General features: G+C 39.1%; 2 protein-coding genes across 3 annotated transcripts in view; one reads left to right on the plus strand and one right to left on the minus strand.

Annotated features, from left to right (window-relative positions):
• Positions 1–15,961, plus strand: part of ITGA2 (integrin subunit alpha 2) — a 67,762-nt gene that overhangs the window by 31,770 nt on the left and 20,031 nt on the right. For both annotated transcript variants that reach the window (XM_054053555.1, XM_009555854.2), the window contains 11 exons: positions 133–260; positions 1,370–1,518; positions 3,811–3,961; positions 4,377–4,542; positions 5,798–5,871; positions 7,280–7,418; positions 9,393–9,538; positions 10,237–10,380; positions 12,417–12,620; positions 13,425–13,561; positions 15,044–15,183. In XM_054053555.1, the coding sequence (XP_053909530.1) occupies positions 133–260; positions 1,370–1,518; positions 3,811–3,961; positions 4,377–4,542; positions 5,798–5,871; positions 7,280–7,418; positions 9,393–9,538; positions 10,237–10,380; positions 12,417–12,620; positions 13,425–13,561; positions 15,044–15,183 (1,578 nt within the window). The remainder of the gene's footprint in view (positions 1–132; positions 261–1,369; positions 1,519–3,810; positions 3,962–4,376; positions 4,543–5,797; positions 5,872–7,279; positions 7,419–9,392; positions 9,539–10,236; positions 10,381–12,416; positions 12,621–13,424; positions 13,562–15,043; positions 15,184–15,961) is intronic.
• Positions 4,789–15,961, minus strand: part of MOCS2 (molybdenum cofactor synthesis 2) — a 43,533-nt gene continuing 32,360 nt past the window's right edge. Inside the window, exons 6-7 of the mRNA XM_054053564.1 lie at positions 10,883–10,955; positions 4,789–4,853 (exon numbers count right to left, since the gene is read on the minus strand). Coding sequence (XP_053909539.1) covers positions 4,804–4,853; positions 10,883–10,955 — 123 coding nt within the window. The 3' untranslated portion in view covers positions 4,789–4,803. The remainder of the gene's footprint in view (positions 4,854–10,882; positions 10,956–15,961) is intronic.

Below are 15,961 nucleotides of genomic sequence, written 5' to 3' on the forward strand. Positions count from 1 at the left end.
CTGGCAAAACCTTCCTGATCTGAGGTGTTGCCTGTGGGAGACCTAAATATGCACCTCTGGATTTAGCCATAGAATTGTACATATATTGAGACTGAACATGCATTTAATACCCAGTTTTTATTTTTGCTTTAGAATGCTCATCTGTCATAGATATTGTGGTGGTTTGTGATGAATCAAACAGCATTTATCCCTGGGATGCAGTGCGGGCATTTTTGAAAAAGTTTGTACAAGGCTTAGACATAGGCCTCAACAAAACCCAGGTAAGTTGAGGCAATGGCTTTTATTGGCAATTCTAAAGGAAACAAAGTGTGTTTTAGCGTAACTGTGATACCACCCTCAAAGTCATGGATTATGCAGTTGTCTTTCAGTATCAGGGTTTTTATTTCACAGCTAACCTATTTCAGAAGGTTCTTTGAATCAAACCAAAAAACAACCGAAATAGAAGTTTAGGTTATATCTAGTGGTGTCAGATCTCTTCTATGCATTAGGTGTAAAAGTAATTAAAATGTATTCTGTGGGTTGTAGAAGAAGGTGTGTAAAAGTAGGATAGGTTTCTTTTTATGAGCTTTTTGTACAGCTCTTACTTTACAACTGCTGCATCTTTAAACTAGGAGTTTTTCCTGCTTATTTACTGTCTGATCTTTGAGTTCTTTTTTGTTTTTAATTTGGTGATGGTAAGGAAAATTTTATTGCTGTTTTTTAAAACATTCTCTATCTTTACAGTTGTCCATTTTCCATAAACAGTTCTGGGAACAAAGACTGGGGCACTGGAAAACTCTCTCCAAAGGCTGCCTTCTTCCTTGGGCGACTTTGGAAGTGAGGTGCTTAAAAGCTAGGCTTTCTGCTCAGTCCATTCTGAACCTCACCTTTGGCATCTCCTGCTCTTTTTTCTTTCATGTACTAAATGTACATCTTAGCATATGTCTTTAGCTTCATCTGTATTAAAAATAAATAGGGTTTGAAGCACTGTCAAATAACTAACCTTTAGGATTTCCTTAGACAAGATCAGATTGAGGTGCTGTCAGCTTTGTAGAATTTTTACTATTTTCTTGTATTTTCCAGAGCTCCGTAAATTATTGCTATCCATCAGCTCTTCCAGAAGTAACCAAACAAACATTTAATGCCTACTATTTCGGATTGTTTGCATTAACATATTGTAGTTCATAATAAATTATATAAGGTGCAAGAGTATTTTAGCTCTCTTTGCTTTCCAAATGTGTTAATATTAATTGGTTTTATTTGTGTAAAAGGAAAATTATAACCCCATGCGCATCTGCAGATCTTTTACTCCAACCTGACAAATAAGTATTATGATTCTATGTAACTATTGTAGTCCGTCATAACCTAACATAGTTTCTTTATTGCGTAGGTGGGTTTAATTCAGTATGCTAATGATCCTCGTGTAGTGTTCAACTTGAATACCTATCAAACAAAGGCTGAGGTTGTTAAAGCAATGGCGGGAACGTATCAGAAGGGAGGAGATCTGACTAATACCTTCAAAGCCATTGACAACGCAAGGTAAAACATATTGATTACTGTACAGCTGCTCTAATTTACCTTACAACTTACAAGGCAACAGGCATATCCTGAGTTTCATTCCTACTGGGAGTGTCCTTAGAGCCTCTGAGGAGGCTGACAGTGTCCAGCACAGTCTTTCAGGTACATTTGTATTGCCCCATGCAGAAGGGTATAGGGACATGTGAACAAGACTTGCTGAACAAGACTGACTGGGGAAGTTCCACTAGACTGGAGGCTGGCTGACGTTGTGCCCATATACAAGAAGGGTTGCAGAGAGGATCCGGGGAACTACAGGCCTGTCAGTCTGACCTCGGTGCCAGGGAAAGTCATGGAACAGGTGATCTTGAGTGCTATCATGAAGCACATGCAAGAGAACCGGGTGATCAGGCCCAGTCAACATGGGTTTACAAAAGGCAGGTCTTGCCAAACTAACCTGATCGCCTTCTATGACAAAATCACTCAACTACTGGATGGGGGAAAGGCTGTGGATGTAGTCTTCTTGGACTTCAGTAAAGCCTTTGACACAGTTTCTCACAGCATTCTGCTTCAGAAACTGTCAGCCTCTGGCCTGGACAGGCACACACTCTTCTGGGTTGAAAACTGGTTGGATGGCCGGGCCCAGAGAGTGGTGGTCAATGGAGTTAACTCCAGCTGGAGGCCAGTCATAAGTGGAGTTCCTCAGGGCTCAGTACTGGGTCCAGCTCTGTTCAATGTCTTTATCAATGACCTGGATGAAGGCATTGAGTGCACCCTCAGCAAGTTTGCAGATGACACCAAGCTGGGAGGAAGTGTCGATCTGCTGGAGGGTAGGGAGGCTCTGCAAAGGGATCTGAACAGGCTGGACTGCTGGGCCGAGACCAATGGCATGAGGTTTAACAAGGCCAAATGCCGGGTCCTGCACTTGGGGTACAACAACCCTATGCAGCGCTACAGACTGGGGGAAGAATGGCTGGAGAGCTGTACGGAAGACAAGGACCTGGGGGTGCTGGTTGACAGCCGACTGAACATGAGCCAGCAGTGTGCCCAGGTGGCCAAGAAGGCCAACGGCATCTTGGCTTGTATCAGAAATGGGGTCACCAGCAGGTCCAGGGAGGTGATTCTCCCTCTGTACTCAGCACTGGTGAGACCGCACCTCGAATACTGTGTTCAGTTCTGGGCCCCTCACCACAAGAAGGATGTTGAGGCTCTGGAGTGTGTCCAGAGAAGAGCAACAAAGCTGGTGAAGGGGCTGGAGAACAAGTCTTACGAGGAGCGGCTGAGAGAGCTGGGGTTGTTTATCCTGGAGAAGAGGAGGCTGAGGGGAGACCTTATTACTCTCTACAACTACCTGAAAGGAGGTTGTGGAGAGGAGGGAGCTGGCCTCTTCTCCCGAGTGACAGGGGACAGGACAAGAGGGAATGGCCTGAAGCTCCGTCAGGGGAGGTTCAGGTTGGATATCAGAAAAAAATTCTTCACAGTAAGAGTCATTGGGTACTGGAACAGCTGCCCAGGGAGGTGGTGGAGTCGCCTTCCCTGGAGGTGTTTAAGGAACGGGTGGATGAAGTCCTGAGGGACATGGTTTAGGGAGTGTTAGGAATGGTTGGACTCGATGATCCAATGGGTCCTTTCCAACCTTGTGATTCTCTGATTCTGTGAAAAACATGTCTTTAACTATTGGGTTAAACTCTACACTAAAGTAGTTCTGGTACCCAACAGAATTGTTTGGATTGTCACAGATGTCTAAATGTGGCAGTGCATCAGACACCATGGACAAGCTTTTAAGAAAGATACAAAACCACTGAAGGAAGTAAAATTTATCCAGGGATTCAGTGGGACCAGTAACATTCCTGTTTGTTCTGTTGTCTGTTGTCAGTTTGTTGCTGCAGCACCAGCAGCGTGGGGAAAAAAAAAAAAAAAAACTTAACACAATGTACCATGAGTATGAATACATGTACAAACCAGGTATGTTTTTCGATAGGAAGATCATATTTTGCAGTTGAATCAAGAACAAGACTCCAGGCCAAAATATATGCTGAATCGGATGTCCTTGAAAATCTCATGTAGGTACAGACTCGGCCTTCGATGGAGTCAATATTCATAATAGTATTGAGGAACATATTTTTGATTCTCTTCCCCTTTTGTATGAATTTAGTGGAGCCAATTTCTGACTACTCTGATGTCATAAAACCTTAATAATTCTTGCAACAGACCTTTTTGATTCAGAAACATGTACAAAAAAAAAATTGTCTTCCTCAGCATGTACATTTCTATCAGAAATACTATACATGTGATAACTCCAAGGTTTTACAACAGACAGTTTGCCTTCTCACCTGAATCGGGAGGACGCCCAACAGCCACAAAAGTAATGGTGGTCGTGACAGACGGTGAATCACACGATGGGTCCAGCTTGAAAACTGTGATAGGTAAATGCAATGAAGACAATATAACCAGATTTGGCATTGCTGTAAGTAACATCATAATTATATGTATATTGCAATTTTTGAAAGATTTTGTTGTGTATACATGAAAGTTCATGTTCTATATATAAGCTGTAGATAATGCATGCGTTGTTAACACTGGTGTGACTGAAACTAGGTAAAATTAATCTTTATGAATTGGTGAAATATTGGCTGTCTTTAACTGGCTGAATAAGCAAAACCAGTATTACCTGAGCAATTTCAGTTGTTTTCTCCTTTGGCTTGGTTTATGTATTTCCCTGTCTAAATGTTCCCTTGTATGCAGTCTGATAAACAATTCAATAGTATGAATGAAGGTAAACTTTTTTTTTAAGTATATAGACTATTTTCTCAAATAATACTGAAGGAAATGGAGTAACACTGTCATTTCCTTTGCTCTCATTTTGTTCTCTTTTATCCAAGGTTTTGGGATACTTAATCAGGAACGAACTTGATACTAAAAACTTAATTAAAGAAATCAAAGGAATTGCTAGTCATCCAACAGACAAGTATTTCTTTAATGTGTCATCTGAGGCTGCACTACTGGAAGAAGCAGGAACACTTGGAGAGCGCATTTTTAGTATAGAAGGTAAAATAATATATCTGCAAAATCAGGTCATATTCTCCCAGCTGTTGAACTAATTTTATTTAGCTTCACCTTAGTGTAGTTCAGTGAAATCGAGGGGCAGCTGGAGCTGCAGGCTGATCCCCAGGAGGGCTCTGGTTCACGTAGGTATTCCCCCAGCTAATCCAGACTCAGTTAAGTCTCAGCTTCAAGTTGATTTTTGATGTTTGTGGGATATATTCCCCAGCTGCTGAAAACTTCAGTCAAGTCCTGAGCTTCTGGCATTCACTGAGGGCTTGTCCATATGCGTCCAAATGTATTCGGAGCTTTTACCACTGGAACAGTAAAGATATCTTTAAGCTTGTCAGATTCACCCATGTTTTTCTGTTAATGCTGAGTAAGTGTGAGTTTGCAAAGCAACTAGGTTACTGGTTGCAGAGCTGAAAAGCTACAATAATGCCATCTGTGTGGTATCTACCAGGCTCTATACTTAGCACCCACAGTCATCCATGTACTGCCTGGAGGAAGGTATATAGGAGTGGCTCAGAGGTGCTTTGTCCCCCAAAAGCCAGGTTTTCAAAGTCAAATTTAGGCCATACTTGGGAAACTTGTGACCTGCCCTCTGTCCTCCCTAAGGGGCTTTTTGCGTCTTCAGCCTTCCTGCACTCAGGATGAAATCTTCCCTTCTATTTCACTTCCATCTATTCTTTACCAGACCCAGGCTGCTAACGAAGTCAAGGGAATCAGGTGAGCTCCCGCTCTTGGATTTTTTGTACTCCTATTGAATTCCTGTTAGGTGAGTCCCATACATCTGGCTTAGGAAAAAGTCTTGCATATCACAGAAGTTTTCACAAGAATTACAATAGTTTTCTAGGTCCTATATGATGACAAGCATTCATTTGAAAGTTGTGACCATATAGTCATTAAAGCTGCTAATTTCAGTGTATTATTAGTGCTTCCTGGGTAATATGAAAAGAGATTAGCCACAGTGACAACGCTGTGGAGACTGATTCAAGCCATCTTTTTTATCATCTTCTGCCTTTTTTTCTTTCAGAGCTTTATAGCTCCGTCTTCCCAATTTGCCATCAAATCCTCCAAATATTCTACATTTTACTAATGCTCAGATTTCCATTGTTTGTAAATGTTGGAAATGTTTCAGCAGAATTGGTGGGTTTGGGAAAAAAACCTAGAGTCCATAATAGCTCCACTTCAAGGCAGCAATATCAGATCTCCTGTATGATTCTATAGGGTTAACCATATGTGAATATTTCTTTACCAGGTACAGATCAAGGTGATACGTTCCAAATGGAAATGTCACAGGTGGGCTTCAGTGCATATTACTCACAAAAAAAGGTATGCAAATTCAAGTATTTAATGACACAAATAGAGGTCATTACTAGAAGTAAATGCTTAGAATTGCGACAAGGAAAGACTATAAAACTGAATGACCATTTTTAAGATATTTTTTTACAAGCAGGAGAATACCAATTTATAATCTTTTTATAAAAATTACTTCTAAAAATTATGTATATCTCCAATAAGAAAAAAATATAAAGCAATATGTAAAGTTGATTAATAGTTTTTTCTGTTTTTGAGACATGTTAATCCAATTATTTCCATGATTTCTGAGTTCATGTAACAAAAATTCAGTTGCTCAAAGGTAATATTTTGTAGTTGAATAACTCAAAAGAATTGAAAACATATTGTAAAGTTGCTATATTTCTATACAGTCACCAAGATATAAATAAGTCAAATCTGAATTCTTCTAATACTTACAAAGCTAATACTTGTTTAAAGCATATTTTGCTTAGAAACTGGAAAGAATAATAAATCAGATATATTTTTGTTGCTAACCAGTTTAAACATTATGTTGCCCAAATAAGTTCCTCTCTGTAAAATTCAAGTGTGGTTCAAGCAGCTTTCAATATATACAGGAAGGTTGTTTCTTTCTCATAGCCCTTAAAGGCAAATGAAATAATTGTTTAAAAATCCCATGTGTTTGCAGAAATTGAAGCTTTAATTTACCAAGCACCTGATGCTAGGAAATGGCAAAAAAATTAAGAAAGATTTGGAGTTTTTTTCAGAAAAATATTTTTACTGTGGTTTTCTATAACAGTATCTCAGTTCAGCAGAGGACTTTAATAATGTGAATAAACTAAACTATGTTTAGTGTACAAGTCTAAGATGAAGTATTTCTATGTTAAATATTCTGTATAGTAAGCCATATTTAGATTTTTGCTTTAACTGTTCTCTCAGTGATACTTCCTTACAGTACACTAGAAGGCGGCAATTTTTATTCTGTCATCAGCTTTTGTGTGCTGTGATTGGCACTTTCGTTGGTTAAAAGGGAGCTTTGGCTTTTTCTTACAGTTTTGTTTGTCTGATCCTCAGTCTTTTTGAGGATCATGAGTGCATAAAAGCATAGACTTGGCAAGGCCTACCCCTGGGTGGACAGGCCTAGGAAATTATCACTGTTTAAATAAATACTTTGGGTTGCAGTGCTTGAGAGCTAAAGCAGTCACTTATCCTCTTGCAATAGAGGAGTTAATAATCTCTCTTAATAGGGCAGTAAATGCATCTTGCATGCATCTTGCATGCAGGGGCTAACTATAAGCAGCTCCAGTCAGCTGCTGGCAGTTATTAGACTGTACATCACTGCCTTAAACAGAGCAATGCAGGAAATTATGTATAGTAATATCAGCTCTGCTCATGCTTTTTCTGAAATAGGTAGTTCTAAAATGTTGATTTTTATTTTTTTAAGGATGTTCTGCTTCTGGGTGCAGTTGGGGCCTATGACTGGAGTGGAACAGTAGTTCAGGAGTCTTCAGACGGAGTCACCACCTTTCCAAGCGATGTGTTTGAGAAAATTCTACAGGACAGAAATCATAGCTCTTATCTAGGTAAGGGGTTGAAATGCAAATTTGCAAATGTATCAAACCTTTATTAAGAAATGGGAAATTCTGATCCAGCCAGACTCCTGTTAAATCATTTGAGAATATGAAAAGAAGTTTCCATCCAAAAAGATTTTATTTACTGGTCAGCAATTCATTGAATGAAATCTCCGAATGTGTTCTTAAATTTCTACTCATTTCAATCTGGTAAGCTGAAGAAAAAAATCAGCCTTTGTTGCAGAGACAAAAGAAGCCATGGGATTTGAAAAAAGCTGCTAGAGGATCACACTGATCATTATTGGTACCTTCTATTTTAATATTTGTATGTTCTTTCTCAATTACACATGGATATGGAGGAGAAGACTTCCTATCATTTGGTCTGTCTTTGCTCTTTAACTTGCCTTTTCCAGTTCAGCTAATAGTTTTAGGAATATTGCTGTAGAGGTCTTTTTTATAAACCTTGTATATTTTCTGATGTGCATTACTATGACCCTATAAAGCCACTCAGTTTGTCATATCAGTTCATTGAGATATTTTCTGCCTGCTCTGGTAATTCATCCCTGAATAATGCTGCTACATTACACACCCATGACTCTCTTATCCTTGAAGCTATTTAAGTAGATGCTATTTTTGCAATTAATGTACTCTTTCCCCTATGGCTTAGCATTACTTACATCCAACACAAGGAATAAATCTAAACCTAACCTAATGAGCAGCAGCTCTTTTGCATGTGTGACCTCTTCAGACTTTCTATCCTTCTCTTTTCTAGAATAATTCATAAAAAGTCAGGTAATTTCGTTTCAGCCCTTCTCCAGAGGACACTTGCCATAGTATTTGCCTTAATCTTTTTATGGCAATGTTGTTGTCTTTTTTGTTCCTTCCTTTCCTTTCCACCTCCTTCTGTCCTCCACTAAGAGCTCTCCATACTAGCTCTCTCTCACCAGTTTTGGGGACCCCAAAGGGCTGCTAGCACCTCGCAGCTTGCTAGCTTGGCCCCTATTCTGCATTGCACCCTCTCACTTCAAATGGCTGTAGGCGGTATTTGTTAGGAATGTGTGGCCTTAGCTTGCAGAATAACATCTTGTTTTGTTGTTGCTTGTTGAACTTTTAACCTCCCATGATGTTCCTTCTGTAGAAGAACAGTGACTGAACATAAATCTGAATGAGACCGGTATATGTAATGACCAAGGCATAATCCTTTTAGACTGTCCTGCCTTACATTGTCCTGCACCTTGCTAAAGACCTGCATATTCTGCCGAGGCACTGGCATTCTGTTACTCAGCTTAAACTATAGTCTTTATAAAGCCTGATTTTGTTTTCATCTGTTAAAATAAATTTGCTGTGATTAAACCGCAGTAATGTGAAATATGTGGTAACACTAGCTTTATAGTGCTCATACATGTTTAAAATATTTGCAGGTATTAAAGGATGTTTCCTGAAAGCAAATAATGTTAGAATAATGAGAATGAGGATTAAAACATTCAAAGAAGTTCAATCAACCTAAGCCCTTCAGCTGACAAGCTGTTAACCCAGCTTGTTGTTTTCAGCCAGTACACTGGGCTGTGGTTTGGTGAGCTGTGGGAAAACGCACTGCAGGCTTTGCAGAAGCTAGGTGTTCTTTCCCAGTTTGAAGGCTGGCACAAATATTCATCTCCTGTTTCTCATTATTTCTACATTCCAAGGATACTCTTTGCACTCTTTTTCCTGTGATATGACATTTTTGTGGTCTGTATTTTCTGAACAGGCTGAACTGTTGTCCATTCTATTCTGTGAACCTGCTTCTTTTTTATCAGTGTGTCATTCTTCTCTCCAGATGACAGTTGTGGATATTATGCATATGTGATGGCTTAAGTTTATTTCGGAACCATCATTCTTTGCAACTAGTGTAGCAGATTAACTCATCCTTTGTGCCTTTATGGGTTACCAACTGATGAGGTGTAGTTAATGGTGTCTCACACATTAAACATTGGCTTCTCTCCCTAGGTTATTCCACTGATGTTCTCTCAACCCAGAGCTCTGTCTATTTTGTTGCTGGTGCACCAAGATCCAACTACACAGGCAGAGTAGTGGTTTATGATGTCGACAGCAATGGTAATATTGCAATTGTGCAGTCCCAGAGAGGCGAGCAGGCATGTATATTTTGGTCATGAATGCAGATTTTTGCAGATACCTGGTTTTATTGATACAGCAGTAAATTCTGAAAATTCCTCTTTCCTGCAATTGATTTAGAATCCACTTGAACTTTTCTCTGCCACTATACTATTTCACTGAGGTTAACTGTAACCCTTAAGCAGTATTTTAGGACAACATCCAGTTAGTGGTAAAAGATAATATATAAAGCTGTTTAATGTATCATCCTGTCAACAATTATAGCTGGCACAGTGAGCTCCACTCTGCCTAAAAAGTTGTGACGTAAATGGCATCAAAAGAGAGATTAGGATGCTCATTATCCTTTTCTCAATTTGTAAAAGAGCAGTGAGTTTAGATTGTTTTGGTTTTGTTTATAAGACAATTCTGAGAATAAATGAACGTTTGGGTGGTTCCACGTGCACAGTTTAATCTAAAAAAACTTATACCTCCTATTGCTTATTCTCTGCATTCTTATTGCCAAGTGATAAAGCCATACTAGCAATTACTGGACAGAAACAGTGGATGCATAGGGATATGATTCTTCAGACATGAGTATGTTATGTAGTAATTTCATTCCAATTCAGTTTCATTCATTAGTAATGGACTGTTTCTGGGTATAAGTTTCTGCAACAGGTGCAAAAACATTATCCTTTGCAAAATGCACGTATAAACACGACTTTGCTGCTACTCATTTCAGATTGGCTCCTACTTTGGAAGTGTGGTATGTTCAGTGGATGTTAACAAGGATTCTGTGACAGATGTGCTGTTAGTGGGTGCGCCCATGTTTATGAATGACCTGAAGAAAGAGGAAGGGAGAGTATACATGTTTTCTATCACAAAGGTAAGATGGCGCTGTAGCAGAGCTAGAATCAGCTTCTGGCCTCTTCATCCAAAATACTTGCTGGTATTTTGATTTTCAGCTGGAGGGATTTACTGTTGTTCCATGGACTGCAATTGTACCAAAGGAAAAAAACGTGGTCCAAACAAGATTAGTACTTAGTGGCAGTGTCCATTCTGTTAAAACAGAGTGATCAGAGGAGCGATCCCTGGCCCAACAACTGAGTGATGCAGCAAACTCACTCAAGCCAGCATTGCTTAGATTCTTTCAAAGCAGATTGGCCACGTCCATGCTAAAAAGCCTTCGGCCCTAGGTCTTTTCAGGGCCTCAAAGTTGCTATTTCATGTATCTTTTTTTTCAAAGGGTTAAAAATACTGCAAGTGGTGTTTTTGTAAGGAGGAATGGAGCATGTTCTCCCATGGTGTGGCATAACAGAGGCCTTAAATGGTGCTGAGCCTGTCTGGTTAGAGGACCGTGGATGGAGCCCTTCCAAGTGCAAACTCACCCATTCTGCTTTTCAGGAGCAGCTGCAAACTTTCCCCAGAACTTCTTGTGCGTGTAATCTGGGAGTAAGCCAGCTGGAAAAGAGTAAAATGGAGTCAATAAGCAAGGTAGTAGTTAGGCATTACTAGTGATCAGTGCTCTAACCAGCTCCCTGATCCTGTTTTTAGGCACTGTACACAAATATAACTCAAGGTTGACCATTCATCTGAAAAACTTAGCTCGAGGCTCTTGCTAATTAATTGTTGGCCATTTGATTTTGGCAAACCTGTTTGGCACCTAACAGTATTTTTCTGCTGGTTTTCTGCATTGTTCCATAGACTTCCTCGCTGGATGGCTGCTACTACTCATGTTATCTCCTTTGTTTAGTGAAGATACTTATTTGTCTGATGGTTGGCTGTGGTTTTTACTAAGACCTGTAGTAGGTATTTTCAGAATATCTGTATTAACAGTGCTGAAGCCTCTGGCACTTTTGATCAGTCTCTCAATCAGTCATTGGAGGTCTGGCTATGCAAAGTAAATTAATACTGCCATCTGTCAGTGGAAACAGAACATGGCCCTTTTACTAGGTAAATTACAGTCAAATAAACAGACAGGAAGGACTATCGTCTTCAGCAGCAGCTCACAGTCATATTATCCTGAGCAACAAGGTAGATGGAGGCTCTGGAAGTGATACTGCTGGCAGCTGACATTGGTCTTGACTGTGGTGTTAGACACAAGATATGAAGAGAAGAAAACTGAAGGATTAGTTTTTCATGTTTTGAAAACTGAATACACTGGAAGACAATCATTACAACATTTAGCCTTTATCAAGTGTTAGGTTTAAAATTGTTTAGTAATAAAGAATAAGGAAAGAATTATTTTAAAGAACCTGGATTTGTGCAACTTGTCAGTGTTGTACAAATAGTACTTTTCTAGTAATTTTTAATAAATAACTTGTCAGGTATTTTAAGCACAGCATGACAACTGAGGTTCAAGATGAGAATGTTATTTGCCCGACAGTTGAATTTAAGCTAGTGTAAATGTGATTGTTTAACTATAAAGATCTCCAAATTTTCTTCCTTCATTGGCACTGGAGGGGTCAGGAGTTTAGCATTTGGACACATGTTTTTTATATTAGTTTAGTTAGGAAATTCCATTTCTGTTTCAAAGAATTATGTCCAGTTACATAATTTCCATTCCCTCTGCATAAAAGCTGGTAATCCAAAACTGGAAACTGCATTTTTCAATGTATTGTGAAACTTTCAGAACAGTCAGATGAGGACAGTGAGAGCATTTAAGCTTCATACATATGGTTATATTTGCTGTTAGTGCTTTGCATAGCATGCTTTAATTTTGCTGTGTGATGCTTGCCAAGACCCCGAGACATAATGCAAACTGAATGGGCAATACAATGGAGAAGGAATTCAGAGTTGAGCTGTTTGGGGGGAAACGTACTGGAAAACAAAAGAAAAAATACACATAGATACTGCTCTTATATCTAATCCTGTACAGTTATAGATGTGGTTTTGTTTTTTCTTCTTTTTTCTTTTCTAAAGGGAATTTTGGACAGACAAGAACTCATGGAAGGTCCACAGGGGTCAGAAAATGCTCGCTTTGGATCAGCAATCACAGCACTTGCAGACATTGATTTGGATGGCTTTAATGATGTTGTAATAGGTGCTCCACTGGAAAACCAAAACTCTGGAGCAATTTATATTTACAATGGATTTCAAAAGACTATACGTACCAAATATTCTCAGGTAATAACTGCAAAATTCAGTACTCGGTGCCTTTAGATCTGCTAGAAGATAACAGAAGGATTTTCTATCTTTTACTTGGCTACTGCTTCATCCTCTTGAATGAGTACTGTTATTCCATGGCTTATTTCAAGTTTTGTGCCTGTCCTTAGTTCAGCTATAAGCGTGGGCTTGTAGATGTTGTGGTGCTAATAAATGAAGCATTTAGAGGAAAAGTACATGCAAGAGCTTCCGTGTGAGCCTCTTGCAGTTTTTGTTGCCTGTGTAAAATATCAGATAATTTCTTAAATGTTTTTTGACATCCATTATTCAGGTTTTGTGGGGTGATGTACAACAGTGAAGTTCACATAAATCACAGCTCTGTAAATTAGAAATATATAGTATTAAAGGAAAAGACTTTCAAGAATCTTTGCATATCCTGTGCGCTAATACAATGGTGATTTTAATGTCACTTTCCATGCAGACTTTCTGGTTGCAGAAAGTATTTGTTAGAAGTCCTGTTAAGCTTCCTACTCTTTCAGTTTTTCAGCGTGAGGTGGAAAAGGTGTCCAGTAAGTACCAGATGGCATATAGTTGATCTACTCAGTTGATCTACTCCCAAGACAAAAAAATCTAGTCTGTTCTCTCCTCCAGCAGGGAAGGAAAATGTGCTTAAAATTGTCTGAGAAAACATCCACAAAAACATTTTGTTTAAACAATACATTGCATATACTGGGAATATCTGTGAAAATCCCTCATTGCTTAGCCTGCTGTCTGCAAACTTAAGCACGCTTGTGGCAAACTTGGTGACCAAACTCTTTTTCCCAGAAAATTTTAGGATCGGATTCTGCTTTCGGACAACGGCTCCAGTTCTTTGGAAGATCAGTAGATGGCCATAGAGACTTAGATGACGATGACATTACTGACGTATCAGTTGGTGCCGATGGAAATGTGGTTCTGCTATGGTTGGTAAACCTCTTTTAGAAAGAAAGCACTTAATGATTCAGATGCAAGTTCAGCATTTAGTTAATTAAACAGCAAAATAAACCAAAAGCTCTTCCATTCTGTGTGTTCAGAGCTGACACACTCATTGCCTCATTGCTGCTGTGGTAGCTAGCTGAAAAAACAGCATTAGACTAAACTTCTTTTAAGCATATATTATCAAAGCATTGAAAGCCAATGCAGTGGGGGTGGAGAGCAAATCCAGGGCATGTGGGGAGAAGTTGGGTAGCGGGAGCTGCTGTGTGCAACCTGGGCAGGAGTGGGGAGAGCCATGAGACACCCATTCCTGCTGTTCTTGTGCAGGTACATGGTACAGAGGGAAGGGGCAGCAGCAGGGAGTGGGGCTTGCTTGAGAGTATTTCTGACAGCAGGTTGAACTTCAATAGCTGCAGTGTGATTTTGAGACAGTTGAAACTACTTCCCACACAATCTGTGTGACCTTTACTGTGTGATCTGGGGAAGAGAGTTATCCTGCTGGGTAAGGACGGAGAGCAGTGAAAGAGAGTTGACATCTATTTCTGGCAAGGAACCCATCTTTTCTGGCATGCGGCCTTTGCCGGAGCAGTCTGAGTACTTTCACAAAATGAAGAATAAAGGCTTCTTAGAACCCAGATATTCTGCGTGCCTAGATACTGTGTGTTTTCCACTACTTCCTTGGAGAGCTAAATTAAAATGCAATTTGCTTTCCTAACTGCCAGCTATCTTTTCACCTGAGGTTCCCCATTGTGAGAAGAAAAACACCACTGAATTGCTTCTTATTTCATAATGCAACAAGATTATTAAAAGGAGTGGTCAGTTTGGACCTCTGACCCACAACAGAACTGCTGCTGGTGTTGGTGGGAATTGCATTAAAGAAAATTACGCTCCTTGAAGTATCAGCAATTATTTAGATATGATTAATGAAAATGTTCATTTTTCTTTCACTCTGGCATTTGGTCTGATTAATGAGTTTAACTTTTGATGAAAGTGTTTGTTTTTAAGTCCAGAGTACCTTTGAAACTGTTCTTCAAAATCTTGATTAATTACATGAAAAATCACTTTTTCAGAAAAATAAGTGTATTAATTAAAATGAAGAATTGCTCTTCTTTGCCTTCCCAGAGGAGATCAGTAACTTCTGTAAAGGAGCAGTAGAAGGTTACTTTTTGGGAAAAAAGGACAATGGCTTTGTTCTCTGTTATCTTAAGGGAGGGATTAGAGTATTAGGATAAAGACATTGATTATCCATTAATTTGACATGATAAGTTACTTAATGTCATTACTTAAAGCTACTGTATCAACAAATGCACTCATAAACAAAGAAAAATAAGTTTCCCAATGCCATTGAAAAATGTTTAGGTTGGGAATCAAGAGAATCGGTGTTACATTTGCAGATAGTAATAGACAACAACTTCTATGTTACCCAGTGCTCTTGAAAATCACATGTACACTTCAAAAATATTTTTCAGGTCACAAAGTATTGCAAATGTGTCCATAATTGCCTCATTTAAACCTGATAAAATCAGTCTGCTGAACAAGAACACAGAAATAACTGTCAAAATATGTTTTCAGGCTACATTTAGACCTGCTACGAGAGATAATCAAGTGGGTAAGAGTATTTCAATGACTTGTCTCATGTTAATTTCTTCAAAAGTCCATTATTAAGTGAGAAGTGAAAAGGCTAAAGATATACGAGATTGAATGTCAAGAAAGGCAAAATCAGTATAAAATACATGCTTGAGAAAGTGTTTTCAAGACCTACTTTTGTCACGGGCCCCATAGTCTTTGAAAAGTGAGGAATTAACAGTATGAAGGACAGCTATATCATAATGTTCAACAAACCCCCAAAAATCTCATTAGCGAGAAGCTGATTTTTTTTATCTTGCTGGGTTCAACAATAGACTGCAGACTTTTTTCTCTCTTTTCAGGAGAAAAAGAAATTGTAAAAGAAAAAGAATGCTTAGGCTCAGCGTAGATGTCAGTAGGGAGAAGTGCTTCTATTTGGGGGGTGGAAGAGCAGCACATATTTCTGAAACCTGCACTGGCCTCTCGTGAAGTTATTTAGTTAAACATACCCATCATGGATAACGCCAGTTGGACTGCAATGTATAATGCCTTTAGGAACTCATGATTGTGAGCTATAAAATAACGGTGAACTCTCATAGTACATTAGTCATAATATGAAGAGAAGAAGACAAATTATTATGTGATTGGAGAGAAGATGGATATTATTTATAGTCTCCTCAGAGTTCTGGGATGTAGTTGCAAGGCCTCTTTATCTAGCATAATCCTGGCCCTGCTGACTGGCTTCTTGCCTGACCTGCAGGCTCAAACATCTGCAGTGGAGACTAGATTGATTGCTGTTTAATGTGCTCTCTGTGGATGAG

Source organism: Cuculus canorus, chromosome Z (assembly GCF_017976375.1).
Source record: "Cuculus canorus isolate bCucCan1 chromosome Z, bCucCan1.pri, whole genome shotgun sequence".
NCBI classification, from domain to species: domain Eukaryota; kingdom Metazoa; phylum Chordata; class Aves; order Cuculiformes; family Cuculidae; genus Cuculus; species Cuculus canorus.